This window comes from Chroicocephalus ridibundus, chromosome 4 (genome assembly GCF_963924245.1).
Source record: "Chroicocephalus ridibundus chromosome 4, bChrRid1.1, whole genome shotgun sequence".
In the NCBI taxonomy this organism is placed as follows: Eukaryota; Metazoa; Chordata; class Aves; order Charadriiformes; family Laridae; genus Chroicocephalus; species Chroicocephalus ridibundus.
Genome location: NC_086287.1, coordinates 74091283 through 74116222, shown reverse-complemented (window position 1 = coordinate 74116222; position 24940 = coordinate 74091283). Strand labels below are relative to the sequence as shown.

Here is a 24940-nt window from a genome sequence, read left to right as displayed (position 1 = left end):
CGGGCCGCCCAGCACGGCCTGAGGCGGGCAGCAATGCCACAGCCCAGCGCCTTCTCCCAGCGGGTCACCGTGAGGAAAGGCAGAAGAAGGGAAAACAGCCACGAAACAAATGCAGAAGAAAAAAACAAGCCAAGAAAAGCCCTGGGTTAATATCCTTCCTAGGGTCGCATCCCAAAATAAATCAGAGAGACACCGAAGCTCCACCCTGCCAAGTACGCCAGCATCGCCATCCGTCCCCTGTCCAGAAGGAGCAGGGCTTGTCACACCAGCAGGAATCACAGATCTAAGGCTGCGCATGGCTTTTACCCTGATTTATACGGCCGGTGTAAGTGGCTGGTTAACATCACTCTCGAGTTATTGTTAAAGGTCACTCACAGAGTACAACAGAATTCCCCTCTGCTTTACCAAGAGCAAGGCAGACGTACTCCTGGGAACATGCTCACCATCCAACGGCCCCACCGAGCTCCTGGGGACAAGGTGAGAGGGACAACCAGACAGGACTGGCCTGGTGCAGGTGACATTGGGGACAGCTGGGGAGAAGCGTGGGGTGATGGAGGTGGAGTGGGAGCGGGGACGGTTGCCACCGCAGAGGAAGCCAACAAAGCGAGCTCATAGTTGGAAAGGTTTCCCCCGGAGGAGAAAGACGACTCTCCTGAGGGCAGAGCGGCTGAAAAGGCGGCATTAATTGAGTCAGGTGCTCTCAAAAATGCACGGCACACCAGCTGGGCCACAAGGACCCTTGGGGTGCCCGACCTGCCGGGGACTACTGCCTCCCTCCGCTACGCACGGCAGGGAATCAATCAATCCTTCTGGCACCATCCCACACCACTAACTCCGAGGTGGGCATCTCACCGGGCTGCCCCACTCCTGGCAGAGCCCCGCTGAATCTCCCGCTGAGCTGAAGTCCTCTCTCCGAGCTGCTGTGCTGTAGAGAGCAAAACCTCTTCCCTCTCTTTGCCCCCGGCTGCCTCCCTCTCCGAGTCAGGAGATAGAGATTTACGGTGATACAGCCCTAACATCCCCAAATCCTCACCTGGGCTGTCTGAACACAGCGTCCACACTCACTTAACCCAATCGCTACTTGTTCTCGGAGTTGGCAAAGACGATCCACCTGCTTCTGCGAGCAGCACGACCATCCATGCTCCTGCGAAGCTACAAGGGCAGCACCAACAGCACCTCTTCACACTGTGGCTATTTTTTAATTTTTTTTTTTTTTTTTTTTTTTAAGCAGGGTCATTTAACAGAGTCTATCACATGAGGCAGCTCCTCACACAGAATCACAGAATGGCCGGGGTTGGAAGGGACCTCTGGAGATCATCCCGTCCAACCCCCTGCCAGAGCAGGGTCACCCACAGCAGGTGGCACAGGAACGCGTCCAGGTGGGGTTGGAATGTCTCCAGAGACGGAGACTCCACCACCTCTCTGGGCAGCCTGTGCCAGGGCTCTGCCACCCTCACAGGAAAGAAGTTCCTCCTCGTGCTTAGGTGGAACTTCCTATGGTCAAGTTTGTGCCCGTTCCCCCTTGTCCTGTCGCTGGGCACCACTGAGAAGAGCCTGGCCCCATCCTCCTGACACCCACCCTTTAAGTGTTTATAAGCGTTGATAAGATCCCCCCTCAGTTGTCTTTTTTCCAGACTGAACAGCCCCAAGTCCCTCAGCCTTTCTTCATCAGAGAGGTGTTCCAGTCCCCTCATCATCTTGGTAGCCCTTTGCTGTCCCCTCTCCAGTAGTTCCCTGTCCTTCTTGAACCGGGGAGCCCAGAACTGGACACAATCCTCACCTAGAGCACATGGAGCTGGTGGCCATGGCAGCGCTCCCCCCCAGCACAGGGGGATCTCAGCATGGGCAGAGCTCTTCCATGACGTGCTCTGTAAGCATCACTGGCAAAGAAACTGTTGGGGGACCAAAATATCGGCTTTGGCCAGTTGGCTTTTAAAGGAACAGCAAGCACTGCTTCTGCTCCGCTCCAGGACCAGCTCCTGCCTCCCCTGTGATACAACAGGGAACAGCACTGGCACGTGCCACCCTCTCTGAAAAAGAAATCATGGCAGGGGCTTGGACTAGATGATCTCTAGAGGTCCCTTCCAACCCCACCATTCTGTGATTCTGTGATCATGTCTTAGGAAACGATCTCTGTGACGGGTACTCGCCTTGTCTGCCTTAAACCGGGCCAGTAACCAGCAAGGAATCTGAAACCCACCCAAAATTCATGCTGTCCATCCACCATCCCAAGATCGGCCTCTTGAGTGGAAAGAGTGGCCATCCAGAAGGACAAGCACCAGTTTCACTCGGGGCTGAAAGCTGGGACCAGCAGGAAAGCTGGGCTCTCCCATCATCTCTGCACTGGGAAGCACTTTGGGCTAGAAGGAATCAGGACCAAAAAAAACCCAGAACCAAACAGTGCAGATTTACACCCAAAACCATGTGAAGATTTGGCACCTGGATTCAAATTTGGCTTGAGCACCTTCTCCTAAGTGTTTAAAGCTTTCTCAGCTGCCCTGTGAAGATGGGGATGCACCAGCAAAGAGCACGGCGACACTAGAGATGACACCCTTGGACAGAGCGATGCCCGTGGGTTCAGCTGGACTCTCCCTTAAGGAAAGCTTGTGGGAAGCAGGAAAAAGAGCGAAGGGTGAGAAACAGCTGGAGAAATGAAGAGAAACGCAGTCTGGAAAATGATGTCACCTTACTCGTGCAATGACAGCAGCAAATAAAGAGGAGTAAACAGCCTCTCCTGCCACCCGGATTTCGTCTGATGGCTTCCCTACTCAGTGCTCTGCCAGAGAGACGGAGCGGAAGCGGCAGCAGCAGCTCCCGAATCGATGCTCTCGCTCTGCCTCAGCCAGGCAGTTCCCATGGACAGAAAAAAAAAAAAAAAACAAACCACCACCCCCCCCCCCCCCCCCCCCATAAAAATAAAATATCAACATTTAGTTTCATAAACAGTAAAGCTCTGTGGAGATGGGCCCTGAGCGGCGGCCCAGAGGGAATGAATTAAAGCACGAGCCACCCCGGCAGCGCAGGCATGATGGCGTTCACGGGGAGGAGGACACTGCTTGCAGTGCAAACGTAGCTCGGGCTCCCGCCGCATGCCCTGGGTAATGAGGATGTTCACATGTTTTGAAAGCAAAAGCGAGGGGTCGGCTGCTCCCCGGGTTTGCTGGCTGACCATCGCTGGCAGAGCAAGAAGAAGTCACCTTCCAGCCAGCGTTTGCTGACGGGCTGTAAAACCAGAAGGCAACCCCCATCCAAGCGCAGCCTGGTCGGGGCGTGGATGACCCACGGACATCTCCCACGCTTTGCCCTGACGGCACAGGACAAAGCCAGGGAGACAGTCAGCTGTCCCAGACCACCTTGGGTGGGACGTGCAGTGCTCTCCACCCAAGCAAGGCTTTCTCCTTCGCCTCTCCTGCCCTCAATCCGCTCCTCCAACACCCCGCGGGGCTGCTCCCCAGTCCTCCAAGGCAAATGAAAGCTCTCGGGGTTTGTCACCCTTGTGGAAAAAGAGGAGGCTGAGCCTCAGAAAACCCAAGCGTAATAGATAAAGCAATTCCCACACAGCCATTCCGGGCTCCCACCTCCATTGCAACGGCCCAGCTAAAAGTCCTCCAGGTGTTGTCAGCATAACCAGCGGTCAGAAGGCCCGGGGCAACAGAAGCTGTCTCCAGCCTGCAGCTTCCCAGCGAATGAGCTGGGAAAAGAAGGGGTGTTGCGCTGGAAGGCAGAGAGGCAGGAGGCGCACAGTGAGGGTCACGGCGCTGAAGGTGAAGACAGAGAAGAGAAGCTTAGAGACCTGCTGCAAATGGGAAATCATCACACAACACACACATCCCGCCCCCCCCAGCCTTCATCCCGATACAGCATCGCTGTACCGGTTTACGTCTCTAATATAGACGACAACTTATGCTCGCTTAAATCCTGGCTCCAAACCCCTCCTTGGCACTCACTGCCTTTACTTTTTGTCCTCTCTGGGGGCGGTGGGGGGAACTGGTCATATATTTCCCCGAGTCTCCCCCTTGCTTCAGCTTCCCGGTGTCTGTGCCCACAAGTAACAGAGCCTCTCCGTAAGCCGCTCAACACCAGCCCAATGGCCACCCCAGAGGTGACGCTGGCCCAGCCCCCAGCCCTGGGCTCCCAGAGACTCCAGCCCCCAGAAGTAAGAGCCCACACTTCTCTGTTACGCTGAGCAAACCGCTTCTCCGCTCCTGCCAAACCACAGGCAGCTGAATGCGTCACGCCTCAGCCCTCCTTCTCCAAGTCACCCCCTGGGTTTAAAGCAGGAAAAGTAGCACCCATGGGGCTACCAAAGCCCCGTCGCAAGGAGCCGATAGCACCAGGGGGGGTGAGAAGCCTCGTCTGAGGCTCCCCAGCATCAGGGGCACAGTGAACACACACATTCCTCATGTATATTCTCGCTGCTCACATTGCTGCCTCTCCCCTCCAGCGGCTGACGGAGCGCTGCTGTCAGATTTTTCGCCTTGCCCTGTTTTTCACTGTCTGTGTTTTCCATTTCTTCCTTGTTATAAAAACAACAAAGCCAAAAAAAAACCAACCAAACAACAAACCACTCCATCAAATATAACAGAGAATGTTTTTTTTTTTTTTTTTCGGTCAGTAAGAAGGCTGGGATCTGGCTTGCGGGGTCCCTGCAGGGCACCCTGACAGGGGACAGGGAAGGAGAGAGGGCAGAGGCACAAGAAATTGATGCTAGGGAAAGACGCGCTTGGGAAGAGAAAGGCTCTTAGTTTGTCCAAAACAAATTGGCAGAGAAAATCCTGGATAGAAAGGAAAGAGTCGTTTTCTACATGTTTAGCTCAACAGACCCTTTCCCCCAAGAATCTAACGGCGATTCATTACACTGGCTTTGTAGCCAAGAAGTTCCCACACTCCAGAGCCATCGGATCAACATGCGGAGGGGGCGTGACACGTGGCATGGAGGTGCAGAGCTCCCTGCTGAGCCCTCCTGGCACACGGACCGTCTGCACGCGTTAGCTCTGTCCCAGGGAAGGGAACGTGTCTCGCAGGAGGGGGACAAAGAGGTGATGCAGGAAGAGCAATGCTCGAAATAAATGACAAGGCATGGACCCCTAATAAAGGATGAAAACTCTAGAGAACAGCTAGGTTTGGGGACAAGCCTCTGGCAGCCTTTGTCACACGTCTCTAAGAAAATCCTTGTATATCCTTTGGATTTAATGTCTTCCTTTTGATGGGAAACCCAAACAAAGCAGAGGAGCTGGACGCTGCCCTTAGAAAAGGGGAGAAATCAGTCTTTCCAGAAGGAACCTTTAAGGTAAGAAGGACGATTAAATGCTTGAATCGGGTTCCATATCTACTGTGTGATTCTGGACATCCATGCCAACGTCGCAGAAATTTCTGTGCGCTTCTCAGCACAAGAAGGACACGGAGCTGTTGGAGCGGGGCCAGAGGAGGCCCCGGAGATGCTGGGAGGGCTGGAGCCCCTCTGCTGGGAGGACAGGCTGAGAGAGCTGGGGGGGTTCAGCCTGGAGAAGAGAAGGCTCCGGGGAGACCTTCCAGCCCCTGCCAGGCCCTAAAGGGGCTCCAGGAAAGCTGGGGAGGGACTCTGGAGCAGGGAGGGGAGCCATGGGACGAGGGCGAGCGGGTGCAAACTGGAAGAGGGGAGATTTAGGTGAGATCTGAGGCAGAAATTGTTTGCTGTGAGGGTGGTGAGCCCCTGGCCCAGGTTGCCCAGAGAAGCTGCGGCTGCCCCATCCCTGGAGGGGTTCAAGGCCAGGCTGGACGGGGCTTGGAGCAACGTGGTGTGGTGGGAGGTGTCCCTGCCCAGGGCAGGGGGTTGGAAATAGATGCTCTTTAATGTCCCTTCCAACCCGAACCATTCTATGATTCTATGAAAACATCATCTTGGAGCAAAGGCTGAACTCAGCTTTGAGCTATCAAAGGTCCAAGGGGTGAGGGGAGGCTATTCTCAGTCTGTCTCCAACCACCCAGGTCTAGAAGAGACATAACCATGAGAGATTTCATAGCTCGGCAGTTGGTGAGCCATAAATCTCTGAGAGTTGGCGCGAGTTGGGCATGTCCAACCAGGCAGCAAAGGCTGGACTGTGTTGCTTATACGATTGCTCTGCTCAAAGGAGCAGCAGTGACTAAAGGGTAAGGAGGGAAAAACGGGTTGAACAATTAGAAGAAAAAAAAAAAAAATCTAAGCACACAGAACCTTGTCCAGGCAGAGAAATAACATTTTTCTCTCCTGGCCAAAATAAATGTGTGTCTTTGATGGATGCTGGGAGTCTCCGATGACGGGCTCCAGCAAGGTTAGATGTGTGGATAGTTAAATTCTATTGATCTCACCTTCATGAGACCTGATGTTTGATTCCCTCTATGTCAGACTGAGTTAGTTTGATCTGATAATTTAGAATACCAACAGTGCTTAATGCGGACCAGAAATAATATCTGACATGCTGCCCTTCTGCTGGGCTCTTAATGAGCAATTTGAGGTGTTAATAGCTTGGAGACCATCTTCATTTCCAGCTCTGCCACGGAGGATCACACGGTGTCTGCTGAGGGACCCGGAGAGAGTACATTACTGCTTAATTAACATGCAGAGCAGAAAAGGGAGCTGCGGTAACGGCCAGAGCGCTAACGAGCCAGCAGAGGGGCTATGCCAACCCCCTTCGGAGCAGAGGCTGCGATCCTGCCGAGCGCTCAGCACCCTCCGACTGCCACCGACACCGCGGAGCTGGGCGGTTCAGCATCCGCTGGAAGAACCAGCGCCTGCAGGCTCAGGTCCAGCAAAGCCAATTTAGGTGGAGACTGGGTAATTAAAAGCTGAAAACTGATTCAGCATTCACATTTCCAAAACAAAACAAAAAAACCCAAAAAAACCCACCAAACCAAAAAACAAACCCTAAATTGGTTCTAAAGAAGAAGAAGAAAAAAAAAAAAGAGTAAAGATAAACAGGCAACCAGCCAACAAGTGGCCCCAGAGGAAATTAATTCCACACAGGCTTCGCTGTAATGTGCTTGTTTCTCTGTTATTATAAAATATACGTATTGTTCTATCATCAAAATTAGATTTTCCCTTTAGCTTGTAATTAAACCCGAATCTAATTTCCCAGGAGATGTCAGGGGGTTTCCAAGCAGAGCTTACAGCCTTGCTTCCCTTCCCCTTCCCACCCACCCCCGGGCTTTTGCAGACTTTCCTCTGCGTTGTAGGGTCTCTTCTTGGAGGTGCCACACATCCGGAAGGACCACGCTAAAGACTTCTTGTTATCACTTGATAAGACTCAGCTGCCAATGGGCTCCCCAGCACCCAGGTCTTCTCCCCCAAGCCCTCCTCATCCCAACCGCTAATTTCCAGTTCCCAATAGGTCGTCTCCTCTGAGCCAGCTCCCAATTCCCCAAACAGAACTGTTTATTGATGACTTCTATTATTCGTAATAGCGGCACTTCCATGCACAATGGTTAACTTTGCTCGGTTTCCTAGGGCATTATGGAAAAACCATTTGCTACTGTAATTAAAACTGCCCAGACTAGACTTTTGTACTATGCAGCGAGGCCACAGCGGGAAGAACAGCTATAAATTTGTTTATAGATGTGCTCCAGCACGACTGCAAGCTTGCTCTCGGGCTCGTAAACCACAGGCCAGCGCTGGATGGCCCTGCTCCCCAGGGATGCCAGGACGAACGGTCCCACTGAACATCTACAGCTGTACCCAAAGCCGCAGCAGAACCTAAATAGCTGTTTTGTGAACGTGACGGGCAGTTTAACAGATAAAAACTCACTTCGCCGAGGCAGTGTCTGCCTCAGCCCACCACAGTCTGAGAAAGCAACCGGCCACGCCAGCTTTCCTTCCCAGGGGAACCCCTGCAGGGGGCTACGGCAAAGCAGCAGTGAGAGATTGGGGCAGCAGCACATCGTTCTGGTGGCCGTGCCCGTGTAGGTTCTTAGCATGAAGTGACAACACATGGGGTTGGCAGGGAAGGAAAAGAGGTCACGTCACCTACCTGCTCGTCCCAGTGGCTAAGCATGGGTTTGTAGCTCCGGAAATAAAGCAGGACTGTAGGTTGTGGGCTGTGCAAGAAAGCGTTGGTAGTGTCTTACAGCCCTGGCTGTGCTGGAGAATGTTGTCTCCTTCCCAGTGTTAAACTGGTGGAGATCACCTATTCCCTGAGCATCTACCCTGAGCACAGCTGGTAGGTGTTATTTCCGCAAGGGAAAATCGAAAGCAATTTGTCAGATCCCAGGGAAACCGCCTCGGTCTTTGCAAAGGACAAACAGGACACCAGGAAGGAGGAGAGGTTCAAGGAGAGGGCAAAGGTGCACATACCTCATCTGGCTCACGTGGCTGTCCGTCAGGAAGGACCAGTGATACTGGACAAGGAGTGGGCTGCAGTTGGTCATCTCGATGTAACGCACATCTTCAGTGTCATTCAAGATGCAGCCAAAGTCCACGGCCGTGGTCTGGATACAGAGATTCGGAAAGTAGACTTCGCCCCGAACAGTGATCTGCTCCTTCTGAGGATGCTCAAGAAACTGTATCTTCAGAACCTTCTCTACTACCCGGACACTCAAATCCTCTTCATAAGCCGGGTTAAATCTGATGGAGAGATGAAGTTCCTCCCCTATCTCCAGCTTCATGGGCTGCAAAGAGATGAAGAGCGTTAATCACCAGTGTGATGAAGTCCCAAGGTCTGACAGCATGAAACATGTACATGTTCCAAGCGTGACCCCAACGTAGGCTTCTCTGTTCATCATTTCCTTCCCAACGTGTGCCTGACCGCAAGCACCACAACACCCTTGTCTGAGACTCTCTTGGGCTCGTCTCTCTGTGCTCTGCATCAATGCAAGAGCGAAATAAATGCTGTTCTACTGAATTCTAGACCCACAAAGGGTACATGCTAAATACACAACCAAATCAGCACTCAGGCACGCCAGGGCCTTTTCCCCTGACTCTAGAGGCACTTCTTTATCGCCACCGCACAAGTGACAGGGCATTGCAGCCTCACCCTCGCAGGGGCCAGCCACTGGCATGGCTCAGAAGTGGTGGCCGTGCCTACAACAACATGTTTAGCCAAGTCCATGTCGGACACCTTCTACCGACAACGGGGCAGGTGACAGGCAGAGGCTGGAGGAGCATCCTCAGCCCTCCCGAAAGCAGAGTTGCCCTTGAAGGCAGCAGGCTGCTCTTGAGGTTATCCGAGAATGGCTACTGGAGAGCTGGGATGGCTTCCAAGAGCCACCTTTACTACACGGCTTGCCCAGACCTAGTTGCCTGCTCCCCTCTCCTCATTTCTCAAAGCCAGGATATACTTCCCCAATTTGTACGATATTTTATTTCCTTCAGCAGCTTGTTTTGAATCTGATTTAGTTCAGGTCAAGTCTACTGGGCTGGAGCACCTCTCCTATGAGGACAGACTGAGAGAGTCGGGGTTGTTCAGCCTGGAGAAAAGAAGGCTCTGAGGAGACCTTATAGTGGCCTACCAGTACCTGAAGGGGGCCTACAAGAAAGCTGGGGAGGGACTTTTTAGGATGTCGGGTAATGGTAGGACCAGGGGGAATGGATTAAAACTAGAGATGGGTCGATTCAGACTGAACGTTAGGAAGAAGTTCTTCCCCATGAGGGTGGTGAGACACTGGAACAGGTTGCCCAGAGAGGTGGTGGAAGCCCCATCCCTGGAAGTTTTTAAGGCCAGGCTGGATGGGGCTCTGAGCAACCTGGGCTGGTGGGAGGTGTCCCTGCCCAGGGCAGGGGGGTTGGAATTAGATGATCTTTAAGGTCCCTTCCAACCCTGGCAATTCTATGATTCTATTGCTGACTCTAAAGACTAAACTTCTCTACTGGAGGACCTCCCAACGGAAACGTACCACCACGCTCCTCCCTCTTCAAACCCCACCAGCAGGAAGGTCCATGGCTGCTGACCTGAACATCTGCAGGGAGGGGCTGCTGGTCCGCATCGCAGATCACGAAGGGTTGCTCCAAGGCCAGGAGAAGGCTGAGTGGCAGGGAGGACATGTTTTTTAAAGAAAGGGGCTCGTACTGAAGAGTGAGGACATTGCTGGGTTGCTACGGAAACAGGAGACAAGGAAAAAAAAAAAAAAGGAACCTGAAGCGGCCATGGACCTCCTTCCCCTTCTGATGCACATCACATTTTTCAACCTCAAAAGTACATACACCTCTATTTATTATTTTTATTAGTTTCTACCCTTCTAGGAAGTTTTCCTCTAAGTGCATCAGATGCTTTTCACGTTTAGAAGCCACAGCATCGCCCAGGGGACAGGAAAACAGTCTTGTGTACAGATGAGGGAACAGGACCCTGAGAGGAAGCACCTGCTCGAACAAGATCAGAACCAGAAAGTTTGTCTCTGGTTTTGTGCCCTCTCATGGGCAGAACGGCCCGAGACGTTTTTCACTCACATACAGTAATTTCTTATAACAGCATCAGCTCTAGTAGCCTCACAAAAAGCGGTGAGGCTGGTCAGAGGAGAAAAGCGAGGAGGATTTGGTCCGTAGCGGAGAGCTCGTGGTAGCCTAAGGTTGGCTTTGAGCGTTTACGCGCACATAGAGCCAGCCAGAAACCTCGACAGTTCATTTGCAACGTGTCTCCTGCTGCCCCTGCTACCCTGACAAGGTGTCTCCAGCCTCAAAGCTAAGCTCAGCCTAAGCCATTTCTTCCTGTTTATGCATTTCTCCGGGCTTCCTGCGTGGTTTTTATATAAACCAGACAGCGTTTGGGAAACTAGTTCTGGGTGTATTGATATCAAACAGCTGCAGTGTCGTAGCACTCGATAAATCGGAGCGCGTGGCATCAAGCAGACCGCAGGCAGACATGAGGGAGAGCTGAAAAGCTTCTAATTAAATCCAAACCGCCTGCTCGCAGGATTCTGTGCTTCTCTGGAAGCCTGGGCACCAGAGGAGAGACCTGAAAACACAGAAACTAACTAATGAAATATCTTCTCTTTTTCAGACGCCTCGCGGGAGAGGGGGAAGATGATGCAGGAGTCGGAATCCAGAGACTAAAGGGCACCTGCTTTGCGTTGGTGTTACCATCGCTGCAGCTGAAGGACGTCTGTGGGTCCTTTGAAGGAGGTAAGGCTTGGGGAAATGCAAAGAGCTTGCATCCATACCAGCAGCAGAGAAGGCAAAGAGGGACAAGAGATGACGGTTTTTTTTCCCTCATCAGCCTGAGGAACTGACAGCAACCTCAGTTCTTCTCAGCTTCCCTGCAGGATCGGTGTTCAGACTTCACTGTGCCTTGGAGGATCCTCAAAACCCTCCCTTTACACTGAGTACAGGAACTGGTGCCTCTCTAGAAGTGGCCATGGTCCTCCCCCTCAGTGGCGCACCTGTAACCTCAATTTTACTTTGGTGAAGGTACAAAACCAGTCCCCATCTCTAAAAACATCCTCGCTTACTTTCCAAAGCACCTCAGGAAGGGTGAGGAGGGGGTTTAGCGTCACCCAGCCGCAGCCATCTGCCCTCCCACCCGCAGCCCCAGCACACGCGGTGGCTGTGCCAAGCCCACGCCGTCCCCCTGGGTCCCACACCTTCCACCCTGTGCCCTTAGAATCATAGAACCATAGGGTTGGAAGGGACCTCTGGAGATCATCCAGTCCAACCCCCTGCCAGAGCAGGGTCACCCACAGCAGGTGGCACAGGAACGCGTCCAGGCGGGGTTGGAATGTCTCCAGAGACGGAGACTCCACCACCTCTCTGGACAGCCTGTGCCAGGGCTCTGCCACCCTCACAGGAAAGAAGTTCCTCCTCATGTTGAGGTGGAACATCCTATGGTCAAGTTTGTGCCCATTCCCCCTTGTCCTGTCGCTGGGCACCACTGAAAAGAGCCTGACCCCTTGGCTCAGCATCTCAATTCTCCACATCAAGAAGGGTAGAACAGAGCTGCTGACACTGTCCCCAACCCCAGGAGGAGCGAAATAACAATCTCGGTGTTAACAGCAAAAGCTTGGTCCTGCTCAAATCAATAGGCAAAGCCCCACAGAGGTGGAGAAGCTGTTTAACTTCTTCCTTTGAACTCCAGCACACACCCCCCCACCAGGCTTTCAGTCATCAGCCACGCTATGAAACGCCAGGATACAATCCAGAGACTTACCTTCTCCACCCGGAAAGTGATTTCTCTGGAGGACATTTGCAGAACAGGAGCAACGAACTCGCATGTGACATCCACTTGCATGATCAGCACCTTCCCCACCTTGCTCCCCACGATAGCGTGGCACAGCAGCCGCTCCTTCACCACCTGCGGGCAGGAGGTACATGTCACCCAGCGGGTGCTAGCAGGGCGTCCAAAAAACACACTGCGTTTTCTACCCACCCAACCCCAGACATAAAAAAGCTTGATAGCCTGGATAAAAACCATGCCACGGGATCTTGGGCATCAACCGTCAGCAGGTATTACTGCAGGAGCGCTGCCTCCAGCTCTGGGGCACCAACAGCAGAAGGACACGGAGCTGTTGGAGCGGGGCCAGAGGAGGCCCCGGAGATGCTGGGAGGGCTGGAGCCCCTCTGCTGGGAGGACAGGCTGAGAGAGCTGGGGGAGTTCAGCCTGGAGAAGAGAAGGCTCCGGGGAGACCTTGTAGCAGCTTTCCAGTATCTGAAGGGGGCCTACAAGAAAGCTGGGGAGGGACTTTTTACAAGGGAGTGGAGTGATAGGACGAGGGGTGATGGCTTCAAACTGAAAGAGGGGAGATTTAGGTGAGATCTGAGGCAGAAATTGTTTGCTGTGAGGGTGGTGAGCCCCTGGCCCAGGTTGCCCAGAGAAGCTGTGGCTGCCCCATCCCTGGAGGGGTTCAAGGCCAGGCTGGACGGGGCTTGGAGCAACGTGGTGCGGTGGGAGGTGTCCCTGCCCTGGGCAGGGGGTGGCACTGGGTGGGCTTTAAGGTCCCTTCCAACCCGAACCATTCTATGATTCTAGAATTTCAAGTTGCCACTGAGGCAACCCTTTAAAACACCTTTCAAAACATTAGTATCAGCAGGAGCTTAATGCAGATTTATTCCACATTCGCTTAAACATCTGCACCTTGTAGTCCTGGAGCCAGAGAATGTGCACCAGGATTAGCTAGCAGCTTCCCTGCAGAGCTGGATTTCTCCTGGAAAGAAGGGGCTGGGGAGGAGAACAACCAGTGATCCCGCTGAAATCCCCCCTCTGAGCTGCCACCCAAGGGTGCTGCAAGACCTGGCTGCCCTTGGGACACCGGGGCTGGCCGAGGGGACTGGGGAGAGCTGTTATGGAAATATTGACAAAAGTCAAGCTGTCAATTATAATGATCCCTGGGAACAGTTTCCCACACAGAGAACGTCACTCTGATCATTAGAGCTGACACATTGTGTTCGTTTCTCTCCTCCAGGACTCAGTGCTAGACAAGCCCTCTGCCCATGTTTGTCTACAGGGGAAAAATGATGCTGCTCCCAGACACTCCCCCTCCCTTCACAGCTTCGCTCACTGCTCCCCCAAGATGTACAACTTTGTTTTTTTTTTTTTTTGTTTTTTTTTTTTAAAAATTTACTTTCTGCCTGTACTCTTAGTCTAAGTGTAACTTATTTTCTCTGCCCTTCCTTTCTGCCTCGTCACGCAACACCTTGGACCCTGCCGTTTGCCCCTCAAGTAGCAATGCTTCCTTCAGCCTGCATTTTGGAATCAGCAAGTTGGGTTTACGGTAGCTATAGAAACACACAAAAAAACTCCCAGCCTAGCAACTGATGGTGGCCAGCAAGGAAAGCAACTGGTGCTGCCATGGTAACTGGTGGCGTTAAACCATTTTCTTAAAAGCACTTGCTCATTTTCTCAGGCGAATGTCAAGGGGCTGCAGAAGAAGTCCCAGTGGGGGTGACCTGATGGGGAACACTCAGCACCGGTGGGGGACCTCACCTGGGGGGTGCTGGAGGAGCCTTCCAGCATCATCTCCATAGTCTTGCCAGGCATCAGCTCCATCCTCAGCGGTCGAAGCTTAAACACGGGGCAGGCAGGTTTGGAGCTCTCGGAGGAATCTTTGCCCTTGGTGTTAGTAATGGCAGGGAGACGATCACGCTGTCGAAACGGGGCGAAACCTTCCGTTGTCCAATAGAGCTGATGGGTGCGTCGCCCTTTGTTGGTTATCTTGAAGCGGTAATAGCAGGGATCCAGGCTAGAAGAGAAGCAGATATGGAAAACTTCATGGGAGCTGCCATTTCCTAGCTCTCACCCAGTTTCAGCGCCCTGATGGCCTTATCTGAGCACACACACAACAATAAAGCCACCTCCGAAAACGCTGACCTAGCTCAAAGCTTCAGCAAGAGCCAGACCTTGGTTGCCTCTAAGTTTATCACCATCCAGCAGCTGCTCTGTTTGCGTACAGCAAGGAAAAGCTTCGTGAAGAACATCATCGTGATCTCAGTAGCTTCGGACAGAGCATCCCTTGACAGGCTGGAGAGGTGGGCCTACGCAAACCTCATGAAGTTTAACCAGGCCAAGTGCAAGGTCCTGCACCTGGGTTATGGCAATCCCAGGCATGAATACAGGTTGAGTGGCAAATAGCTGGAGAGCAGCCCTGAGGAGAAGGACTTGGGGGTGCTGGTGGACAAGAAGCTCAACATGAGTGGGCAACGCATGCTTGCAGCTCAGAAAGCCAACTTCATCCTGGGCTGCATCAAAAGCAGCGTGGGCAGCAGGGTGAGGGAGGGGATTCTGCCCCTCTGCTCCGCTCTGTGAGACCCCACCTGGAGTACTGCGTCCAGCTCTGGAGCCCTCAGCACAGGAAGGACATGGACCTGTTGGAGTGGGGCCAGAGGAGGCCACGAGGATGATCAAAGGGCTGGAGCCCCTCTGCTGTGAGGACAGGCTGCGGGGGGGTTCAGCCTGGAGAAGAGAAGGCTCCGGGGTGACCTTATAGTGGCCTTCCAGTCCCTAAAGGGGCTACAGGAAGGACGGGGAGGGACTCTGGATCAGGGAGTGTAATGATAGGACATGGGGTAACGGCCTCAAACTGGAAGAGGGGAGATTTAGGTGAGATATTGGGAAGAAATTGTTTGCTGGGAGGGTGGTGAGCCCCTGGCCCAGGCTGCCCAGAGAAGCTGTGGCTGCCCCATCCCTGGAAGTGTTCAAGGCCAGGCTGGACGGGGCTTGGAACAACCTGGTCTGGTGGGAGGTGTCCCTGCCCAGAGCAGGGGGGTTAGAACGAGATGACCTTTAAGGTCCCTTCCAACTTGAACCATTCTGTGATTCTGTGATCCCCAGCCTTTGCTGCTTGATACTCGGAGAGTTTTTCCAAGGTGCTTCCTGCAGGTCTCGCTGCATGGGATGCTAAGCTGGCTTGGCCCAGCTGCAAATGGATGGGGGACCAGGTCTACTACCATTTCACCTCCCTCTTGGGAGCTGCTGCCTTTTGGCTTCCTCCGAAGATGCTCTTTGGGAGCTGCAGGGTATATAGACCCATCTGGTGATGTGGGCACCGCTTGCCTCGCTGGCAGGGTCCCTCCCCCTGGCACCCATGTTATTCCCTTTGGCCCCCCATCCCTTTAAGAGCATCCAGCTCTCCTCGCTCCCAACGTTATCACCCTGTGCTGGAACAGTGCGGCTGGTTTGTGTTTTAGGAAGACAAATGAAGGCAGGATCAGCAGAAATTTCCCCACTACAAACACAGCAGCAAGGCCTAGCTGCTGAGGGAACGGAGCACCAACAAGAGATGAATAACTAGAGTTAGATATAAACCAAAATGAATATTCAATGGAAATCGATTCCTTCATGTAAAGAAAAACTAACTGCAGGCTACTCTGGAGTAATTATTTTACCCTCTATAAATCTGAGCACGACCAGGAAATGAATTGTTCCTGGAACAGTTATTGTCTTTTTGAAAGGTACAGAATACGTGGCTTACAAAAAAGCAGCTAAACACACAGGAGCAACAGGATAGAACAAGGTAGTCTTTGAAGCAGACTGTTTAAAAAAAAAAAAAAAAAAAGATGCATACAAGTTTAACCAGTATGAATGTAACCGGAATGATGTATGAAGTTCAACAAGGCCAAGCACAAGGTTCTGCACTGGGTCGGGGCAGTCCCAGGCACAAATCCAGGCCAGGCGGAGAATGGCTGGAGAGCAGCGCTGAGGAGAAGGACTTGGGGGTGTTGGTGGATGAGAAGCTCAACATGACCTGAAAACGTGCGCTGGCAGCCCAGAAACCCCCCGCAGCCTGGGCTGCATCCCCAGCAGCGTGGGCAGCAGGGCGAGGGGGGGGATTCTGCCCCTCTGCTCCTCTCTGTGAGACCCCCCTGCAGTGCTGCCTCCAGCGCTGGGGCACCAACAGCAGAAGGACACGGAGCTGTTGGAGCGGGGCCAGAGGAGGCCCCGGAGATGCTGGGAGGGCTGGAGCCCCTCTGCTGGGAGGACAGGCTGAGAGAGCTGGGGGGGTTCAGCCTGGAGAAGAGAAGGCTCCGGGGAGACCTTCCAGCCCCTTCCAGGCCCTAAAGGGGCTCCAGGAAAGCTAGGGAGGGACTCTGGAGCAGGGAGGGGAGCCATGGGACGAGGGGGAAGGGGTGTAAACTGGAAGAGGGGAGATTTAGGTGAGCTCTGAGGCAGGAATTGTTTGCTGTGAGGGTGGTGAGCCCCTGGCCCAGGTTGCCCAGAGAAGCTGTGGCTGCCCCATCCCTGGAGGGGTTCAAGGCCAGGCTGGACGGGGCTTGGAGCAACGTGGTGTGGTGGGAGGTGTCCCTGCCCAGGGCAGGGGGCTTGGAACTAGATGTCCCTTAAGGCCCCTTAAGGTCCCTTCCAACCTAAACCATTCTACGATTCTAAGTTTAGTATGAAATGGTTTATCCTGCAGACAGCAACAGCCAAAAGCTTGGAGCAGCTCTGGGTAGATGCAGAATTTGTGGCTCTGGGAAAGCCCAACTCATCCGAGATGTTCCCTGGGTCCCACCTCAGCAGCCGACAGCAATGGCAGCAACTCCAAAGGGGGCCTGCAGGCTAAGATGTGAAGGGGGGCAGGGGACAAGGACATGAACCATGCCAACGTTGTCCCCTGCGTTGTGTAGCCAATTCGTGGCTGCACAGAGCACAGGAAACGCTGGACAAGCGCCACGCTCCTTGCCTCGGTGGATGGTGCATATTTAGCCCCCTAAAATCTATCCTAAATGCTTAAGGTAGGGTTAACTTGCTCTTTTTACCCCAAAATCTAGGTATTGGAGCACTGTGGGTCCTCTCTGCAGCCAGGGAAAGGACCAGGCACCTGGAGAAGACCATTCTTCTTGTCCCAAGAGGCCACCAACACAAGGCAAACAGCACTTTGAAAAGGCTTATTTTCCTCCCATTTATAAGGCGTGTGTCTGAAACCAGGCACGTTCCAAGCATCAGTGGATCCCCTCCTCCCAGCTCAGCTCGTTCAATTAACGCTCTCAATTGATCCCGCCCGACCCCAAGGGGGCTGCTCCCCCTCTCCCATTCCGAGCTGGGCCCGCAGCCACCTTCGCCTGCCCGTTGATGGAGGAGACGACGAGGAAAACAGGCAGGAGAAGCAAGGAAAGAAGAAGTACGTCTAATAAACAGCAGCCCGGCAGGGGAGCCGGGGAAGACGAGTGAATTGAGGGATGATACAAGGGCAAAGACAAATTCTGCTGCTCCTCCAAGACTCCCGGGCAGAGGGGAAATAAAACAGCGCCGTTAATTTAGGCGGGGAGTTGCTAACAAGCTACCGCCGAGGTTTTCTCCACTGTTGTGGGATGATACTCCCCAGTGAGTGGAAAAGCAAGCAACAGCACTGCGGAGGGAAACACGTTTATACTTGTAATGTAGCGTTTTCCAGCCGGAGGCTTCCGGGACCTGCTGTTTTCCTCCAAATCTTCATTTGATAAAGTGAGGAAATATATATATTATAACTAAGGGCAATTCAGTGGCAATTTAGCAACTGGCATCCATTTGGGTGGCTTTATGAGGGTACCTAACGACTTTCAAACAGCCATAAAAATGTTTCTAAAGGAATTCCCGTGGCTTCAGTGAAACGGGGCCAGGACCTTGAGCACTGAAGGGGAACTAGCCTGAAGGACTCCAGCACAAGAGGAAACAGCCTCAAGTTGCGCCAGGGGAGGTTTAGGATGGATATTAGGATAAATTTTTACATGGAAAGTGTTGTCAAGCCTTGGAACAGGCTGCCCAGGGAAGTGGTGGAACCACCATCCCTGGAGGGTTTTAAAAGCTGGGCAGACGTGGTGCTGAGGGACACGGGGTAGTGGTGGGCTTGGCAGTGTTGGGTTGGTGGTTGGACTCAATGATCTGAAAGGTCCCTTCCAACCTAGAGGATTCTATGACTCTCAAACTCCTCCTTGCTGATCCCACAGGAGAAGTGGCAGCTAAGAGAGCGCCTACCTGAAGTGGGGCCCCAAGCTGAGCTCCGGGTCAAAGGGTCTGTCGGTGACAATTGTGGTGCCGATGCCGACGGCCCGGACGGGAATGACGTAAGTATGGCTGTTCTCTATGAACAGGTTCACCTCGTCCTTGAATTTTTCAGTATCATCCAGGTTTGCTATGACAGTCACAGACACCTCGGTCTCGGGGGGGATCACTCCCTTACTGGGTTCAATCCTCCAGCACGAGCATTTGCCAGCCTGTTAAGACAAACCAAACGCTAATTTAGGATGGAAACCGTGGATCCTGATCTCTTTTTGGGGTGCAGGAAAAGGAAAGAGTAAAGATATGAGTGTAAAAAACCACAAAGGCTTAATTTCCCTAAATGTTACATCTGGAAACAACTACGTAAGAGCTTATACAACCTGTATTTTACCCTCCCTTTAACAGACTGACTTCATTAACACAGTTTTGCCCAACCCAAGGGATGCTCATCCTCAGGAGAAGGTTATTCTCCTCCTTCACTCTCTCCTTTGGAGTGTGGACTAAGGGAGGCTACTTTATTTCTCCTGGCTTCCTCACAACAGTGGCCAGGTTGGCGTAAAGCCTCAAGGCCAGAGGAAGCCAGAACTGCTCCAATCCCACAGCAGCAGCCACACGGCTGGGGGATCCTGCTGAGAGCCTGAAAAATAACTCTGCAAAAACGGTCCATCAAAACCCCAACACCAAAGTCTTCTTGCCCACGAGTTCGGCAGTGCTTCTCAACAGCCCCTGAAGGACCGAAGCGCTCGGCTCCCACTCACCATCACCTGCAGTGAGACATCCCACTGTCCTCGGGTTTGAAAAATTCAGCTGTAAGTGTTTGGTAAAGAGATAAGTAGAACAAAAAGAGCAAGACGTGCCCTGTGGGCACGGCCCGGGCTTCCCAAGCACTCTCCTCCTCTGGTTTCTCATGGACCTTCTGCCACAAATGGGGTAATAATGGTACTGGAGCCCCAGCCCATCTAAAACCACATTCACGGGGAGGAAGCTCACAGCAGACAGAGAAATGCATGCGATGCTCTGCGGCCAGCATGAAATGCACTTGGATGGAGACGGACTGCTTCCAAGTGTCCATCACGGCATTAGTGGTAGATGCACCAAAGTTCAGAGCTATGGTTGGGACAACAGGCACTATTCACCAAAACACTGCAGTATTCTAAGAGAAGAGGGTTGGGTTTTTTTCTTTTTTTTTAAATAAAGAGCCACAATGTACTTGGATGTCTGACATGATGCAAGCAAGGTGAAGTTAGCTCAAGTTTCCACCCATCAGGCTGGTGGCACTGAGCTCTAACAGGACACCAGCCAGCCCAAGGGTATTGGAAAACTAATTGAAAACTGGGAAGGGACTTTTTACAAGGGCATGGAGTGATAGGATGAGGGGTGATGGCTTCAAACTGGAAGAGGGGAGATTTAGATGAGATCTGAGGCAGAAATTGTTTGCTGTGAGGGTGGTGAGCCCCTGGCCCAGGTTGCCCAAAGAAGCTGTGGCTGCCCCATCCCTGGAGGTGTTCAAGGCCAGGCTGGACGGGGCTTGGAGCAACCTGGGCTGGTGGGAAGTGTCTCTGCCCAGGGTGGCACTGGACGGGCTTTAAGGTCCCTTCCAACTCTAATCATTCCATGACTCTAAAACCAAGCAGCACTTCAAAGTCATGGAAAGCATTTTAAATAACCTCCCTCAAACAACCTCTGCTAATGATGAGGATAAGACTAGCTGGAGGCCAGGGAAGCAATAACTTGCTGAGCATTCAGGGTCCCAGCAGCGCGTGTAGGTGCCCCAGCTACAGTAACTCCTTAGGCTGACTGCACCCTGCACGGAGAGCGGGTCAGGTCTGCATCCCTGCATCCCAGGCTGGAGCATGCCAAAGGCATCAAAATTATTCCAGGCACCAACAAAATTAATCAACCCAGCTGCGTTTCATTTGTCCTCTAGAGCTGCAAGAGAAAGACTTAAAAAAAAAAAAAAGGTAAGATGAGGATGGGATGGAGGAAGGTAGTCGGCACAGTCTGAAGACCAGGGCTCTGCTTCTCCACGGGGAGCAGGCCGGGGTTTTTTCACTCCTACATCTTCCATGTTCATCATTACCTGCAACTTTTACCCTCCACTCTTCTGGTTTGGGACCTCATACTCTGGTAGGGAATATTTTTGTACTTCCCCCTTTAAGATCTGGCTAATTTATCCTTTCGTTTTCTACACCCCGACACTCCTTAGCTGCGGAGGAGAACCAGGCCAGACCTCAGGGTGTCTGGCTCGACTGGAAGATGGCAAACAAAGCAAAACCCGTCAGCAGTGCTCTACCTGCTTACGCAGGGAGACTACAGCCAGTGAAACCCCATCAAGAAAATCAGCACCAAATTCATTTACATCTCAAAGGCCCGTGAAGCACACAACGTGTGGCAGGTATACGAGAGAAGACCCACCTCACTTCACTCACCACGTAGGATCCCACCAACCCTCTTCTGTTGTCCCCACATCCCGTGCATAGCCGGTCACTAGCCTCAGAGGCATCCACTGCACTGCCACCAGCCAAGGGCTACCCAGCCAACGCCCTCGTGCCGAGCCAGTGGGTGTTAGGTTTTCGTTGACATTAATGTACAACTTTTCCTCTGATTCGTGCTGACACAGGGTAGCTCGCTTGAAAAGGAGACCTGATAGCTTTGCTCCAGAGGTGAATCTGCAAGTCTGCTAGCTGACAAAGCTCATTTATCAAAGCCTGGCAACAAGCCGGGCAGTAAATTGTACCCAAGAAACTATTACTGAGGAATAATGATAGGCTGTCTTGATAGAGCCAGACTTTGAATTTCCCAGGGTGACCCAGCGCAGACACACCACGCCAGGCCAACAGCCCGCTCCGGAGGAGGATGGTTTGCATCGTGTCCCCATTCCTTCAGCTGGTATTTGGTGTGGGTCCAAGGGGCAGCCGGGAGCATCACTGAACAGGAGACCTGCCAGGACCAACAGGCTCTGCCGGGCCAGATTCACTCGGGTTTCTAGGTCAGCTTCTGCCTCCACCCGTCCAGGCTGTGTCCCAGAGACAAGAAGTCTCTTGGAGCCATGCTAAAAACCTCCATCCCTTTAGAGGCCAAGATCTAACTTCTGATAACATCCCTGCTACATGCTTCTCCCTGGATGCTCTGGATAGACAAAGACATGGCTATTTCTGTCCCTGGAGGAGCTTGCAGTATTGGACGTCAGAGTCCCTGAGTGTTGGGCAGGGATTGGGATCAATCCCTTATATCAAGCAGTTCAACACTGAGATCATTAGCTTCTCCCAGAACAGGCTTCTACTGTGAATAAGAGCTGCCAAAATTAACCATGGTCACAGCAGACACCGGCGTGCAGCATCTGAGAGACGGATGGCTGGCTGCCCTAAGGGACAGCTGAGGAGCCACCACCCTCAGCACCAACATCTCCTCGTCAAAAGCATTGGGACCACCTTGGTCTAGCCTCTGTCCCAGGGCACCACCAAGGGGATGTTACATGGAAGCAAAAAGCAGAGCCTCTAAAGCCTGTAAAAATATAAAAATTAAAGTGTGGCGTGCTCTGCCACTGACAACAGATCCTAATTTGTCATACTTGGTTCTGCTAATAGCAGACCGCTGAATGAGCTAACGAAGCTTGTCTCAACACCAGACTGGACAAGGCTTTCAGCAACCCGGTCTAGCGGGAGATGTCCCTGCCCAGGGCAGGGGGTTGGAACGAGATGGTTTTTAAGGTCCCTTCCAACCTGAACCATTCTGTGATTCCGTGATTTGTGTCCCCTGTCCATAGCTCACCCCTCCAGATCCTACCTGCCCACCCCACTGGGCTGGGGAGACCAGTGCCACGGCTCCGAGCATCACCAGCCAGGACACGGGCACGGCTTGCCCGGCTGCTGCCAAACACAACATTTAATAACCAAACTCCTCCCGCTTTTCCTCTGGGAAGAGCACTCAGCTGAGTCACTCTCGCTTGCAGGAACATAATTGCCTTGATGCCTTCTACCCTCCTTTAATTCAGTTGACCAACGGGTGCAGCACAACACGACGAGTTTAGTTTCCCCAGACGAGCAGAATAACAATTTCTTCGATTACTGAAATACAGCAATTTTGAAAGGGCATGAACTCATATAAGATACCTGACATGATAAAAAAACCCACAAACCCTCTTCCCTGTGGCCAGCTTTCAGGCACCTTTTCCAAGGCCTCCTCCAAACTTCTGCTCCCCTTTTTAAGAGCCTCATGCCCTGGACCGAAGCCGGTGCAACCCTCAGAGGGACACAGCCTTCCACCTTCCTCAAGTTTTGGTACAACGGGTCACCAGCACAAGACTGGAAATTCCTGACCATGACCGATGCCGTGAGTTTCCAGGCACGGTCCGGCTCTGGCGAGACCAAACTTGGCGGAAATCAGCAAATTGGTACCACCGTGTTCGCAAAACACAGCCTTTAAACACCAAACCAGTGGTTTAAAAGGTAAGCTTTTGGAGCACCACGTGGGAGAGCTGGTGGGACAGCTCTGGAAAGAGTTAAGCCCGTGCATCTCATCTTCAAATGCTCTGCTTGCCTTGGAAGAGGCCACATATTCAGGGCCAGCGCTGCCCGTACCCTGGAAAGTCAATTTAACGCTCTTTTCTAAATAGCATCGCAGATATCGTAATAAGGGCACGGCACTGTCTGCCTGCGTCTCGCTACCGGCAAACACTGACAGCCTGGCTAATTATTCAGATGCTTGGGTGGGGGGTGGAAGTAATTTACAGTAGATTTAAAAAACTACCCTCTTGCCAATTCAAGTCTGCCCCAACTTCAGTGAGAGCAGCTGGAGGGAGCTCCGAACGACGCCGACACGCTCTTCAAAGCCTTCCCTCCCCGCAGCCCCGCACAACCCGCCCCGATAACAACAAAACCACCCAGAGCATCCCTACAGTGGCAGCCCTCCATCAGTGCTGGTTTTACATTCCTCTCCCTGTTTCGCTGCCTCTCCATACGGCTGCTGCTCCAATAAAGGGGAACGTTGGCAGAAGCCTGAGATAACAAGCAATGAATTAGTAAACGAAACAAATCCCGCAACTAATGAGGAGAGAAGCGAGTACGGGAATGGGAACTGCGCGTTCTCGCTTTGCTTACACCGACTTTGACCAAGAGCCTTTATTCGTTGCCTTAAAAAAAATCAGTTGACTTTTCTCCAGTGAATCCCAGAGAGAAGACAAACCGTTACAGGCATGGGGTTGTTTGTTTTTTTTTTTTTTTTTTTAAATAAACAGAACTTAGTCTCTTCTGCCCCGTCAGCTCCAGATGAGCCTGGGGGCAGCTCATCCCCGGGAAGGTGGAAGGGGATCTGCTTGGTGGGGATTCTCCTGAAGATGACAATCCACCTGGCTGTCCTACCGCTGCTGGAAAAACCAGGCGGCAGCCAGCTCCATCAGGGGCTCTCCGGTAGGGAGCTCAAGGCTCAGGGACCCCAAAAATCAGGACTGTCGTGAGAAGGGGAAATCCCAAGAAAGGGTTTTTTCCTTATTACAAGGCGCCGGGAAACCACCGTTTGCCTCCCCCCCATAGCACTGAACAGACCCAGCGTGGAGGTTACGCCGGCAGAAGAAAGCGGCCGCTGATTAACAAAAATTACCCCCCAGGCCTGTCTTTTCTTTCCCGATCACACAGGCATGATACTCAGCTGCCTCCTGTGATGCCGAGAGACGTCATTCTTAGCAGTCAAATAAAAGACGCCCGTGAAGAGAGAGTGACAAAGACCAAGAAGGAAATGATCAAAGAAAGATGCTTGTTCCTCTCTGCCTTTCTGCAGGGAGAGCAAACACTTCCAATTAATCAATAACAACTCTTTTGCACTTGTCAATACGGCAAAAAAAAATAATCAAATCAGACACTTGGAGAAAGAGGAAAAGAAGATGACAGCAGCGGCAAGGGGGAGAAACAGCCACCTTCTCCAGCAGGTTGCATCAGCCCCTGGCAAAGCTGCAGCAGCTCCTTCACATTGACCAATTCTTCCAGGCTTTTCCACCCACAACACAGGCAAACCCTCCCCTTGCTGGGTCCAGAGGATGCTTTTCCAGCTGGAAAAAAAAACCTAACAGGGAGAAGTGCATCAGACACAGGCGGGATTCAGTGGATGAGTGCGGGATGACACGCTGGTCCCAAGGGTCACAGATCTGCAGGGATAAGCCACCGCAGGACTAAGGTATGAAGTCCCTACACTCCTCTTCAAACCCCAAAACCTCAATGTACAGCTTTGGAAGCTTGTTACTTATTTCCTTCTGGCAGTGGTGACGCTCAGCGCAGCTCCCGCAACTCATGGAATGGAAGAAACAACTCATCCGACGGAGGGAAGAGGAGAGGGGGCCGGGGAAGCCTGTGCGTGAGGGGTGCTCCAGGGTAATTCCTTAAATCACTACCCCAAAGCAAAACTATCCACAAAAAAGCATCTCTGCCTGCTCAGACAATGCTCTTTTCTCCCACAAAGCAGGAAGAAAGCTTGACTTGACAGGAACAGCAATTTGCACATGATGGTTAAGGGTACCACCAAGGCGGGGGCACGGCACCTGCATTACAACACCTTCCTCTTCTACCTCCAGCAAGACACCGGTCTGTTACTTGCTCTGTTGC

The 24940-nt window shown here is 52.5% G+C and overlaps 1 protein-coding gene across 1 annotated transcript in view; it reads right to left on the bottom strand.

Moving 5' to 3' along the window:
- HYDIN (HYDIN axonemal central pair apparatus protein) overlaps positions 1-24940 on the bottom strand; it is a 165451-nt gene that overhangs the window by 61352 nt on the left and 79159 nt on the right. Inside the window, exons 18-22 of the mRNA XM_063334137.1 lie at positions 18324-18562; positions 13860-14115; positions 12087-12230; positions 9899-10042; positions 8306-8619 (exon numbers count right to left, since the gene is read on the bottom strand). Of these exons, the coding sequence (XP_063190207.1) occupies positions 8306-8619; positions 9899-10042; positions 12087-12230; positions 13860-14115; positions 18324-18562 (1097 nt within the window). The remainder of the gene's footprint in view (positions 1-8305; positions 8620-9898; positions 10043-12086; positions 12231-13859; positions 14116-18323; positions 18563-24940) is intronic.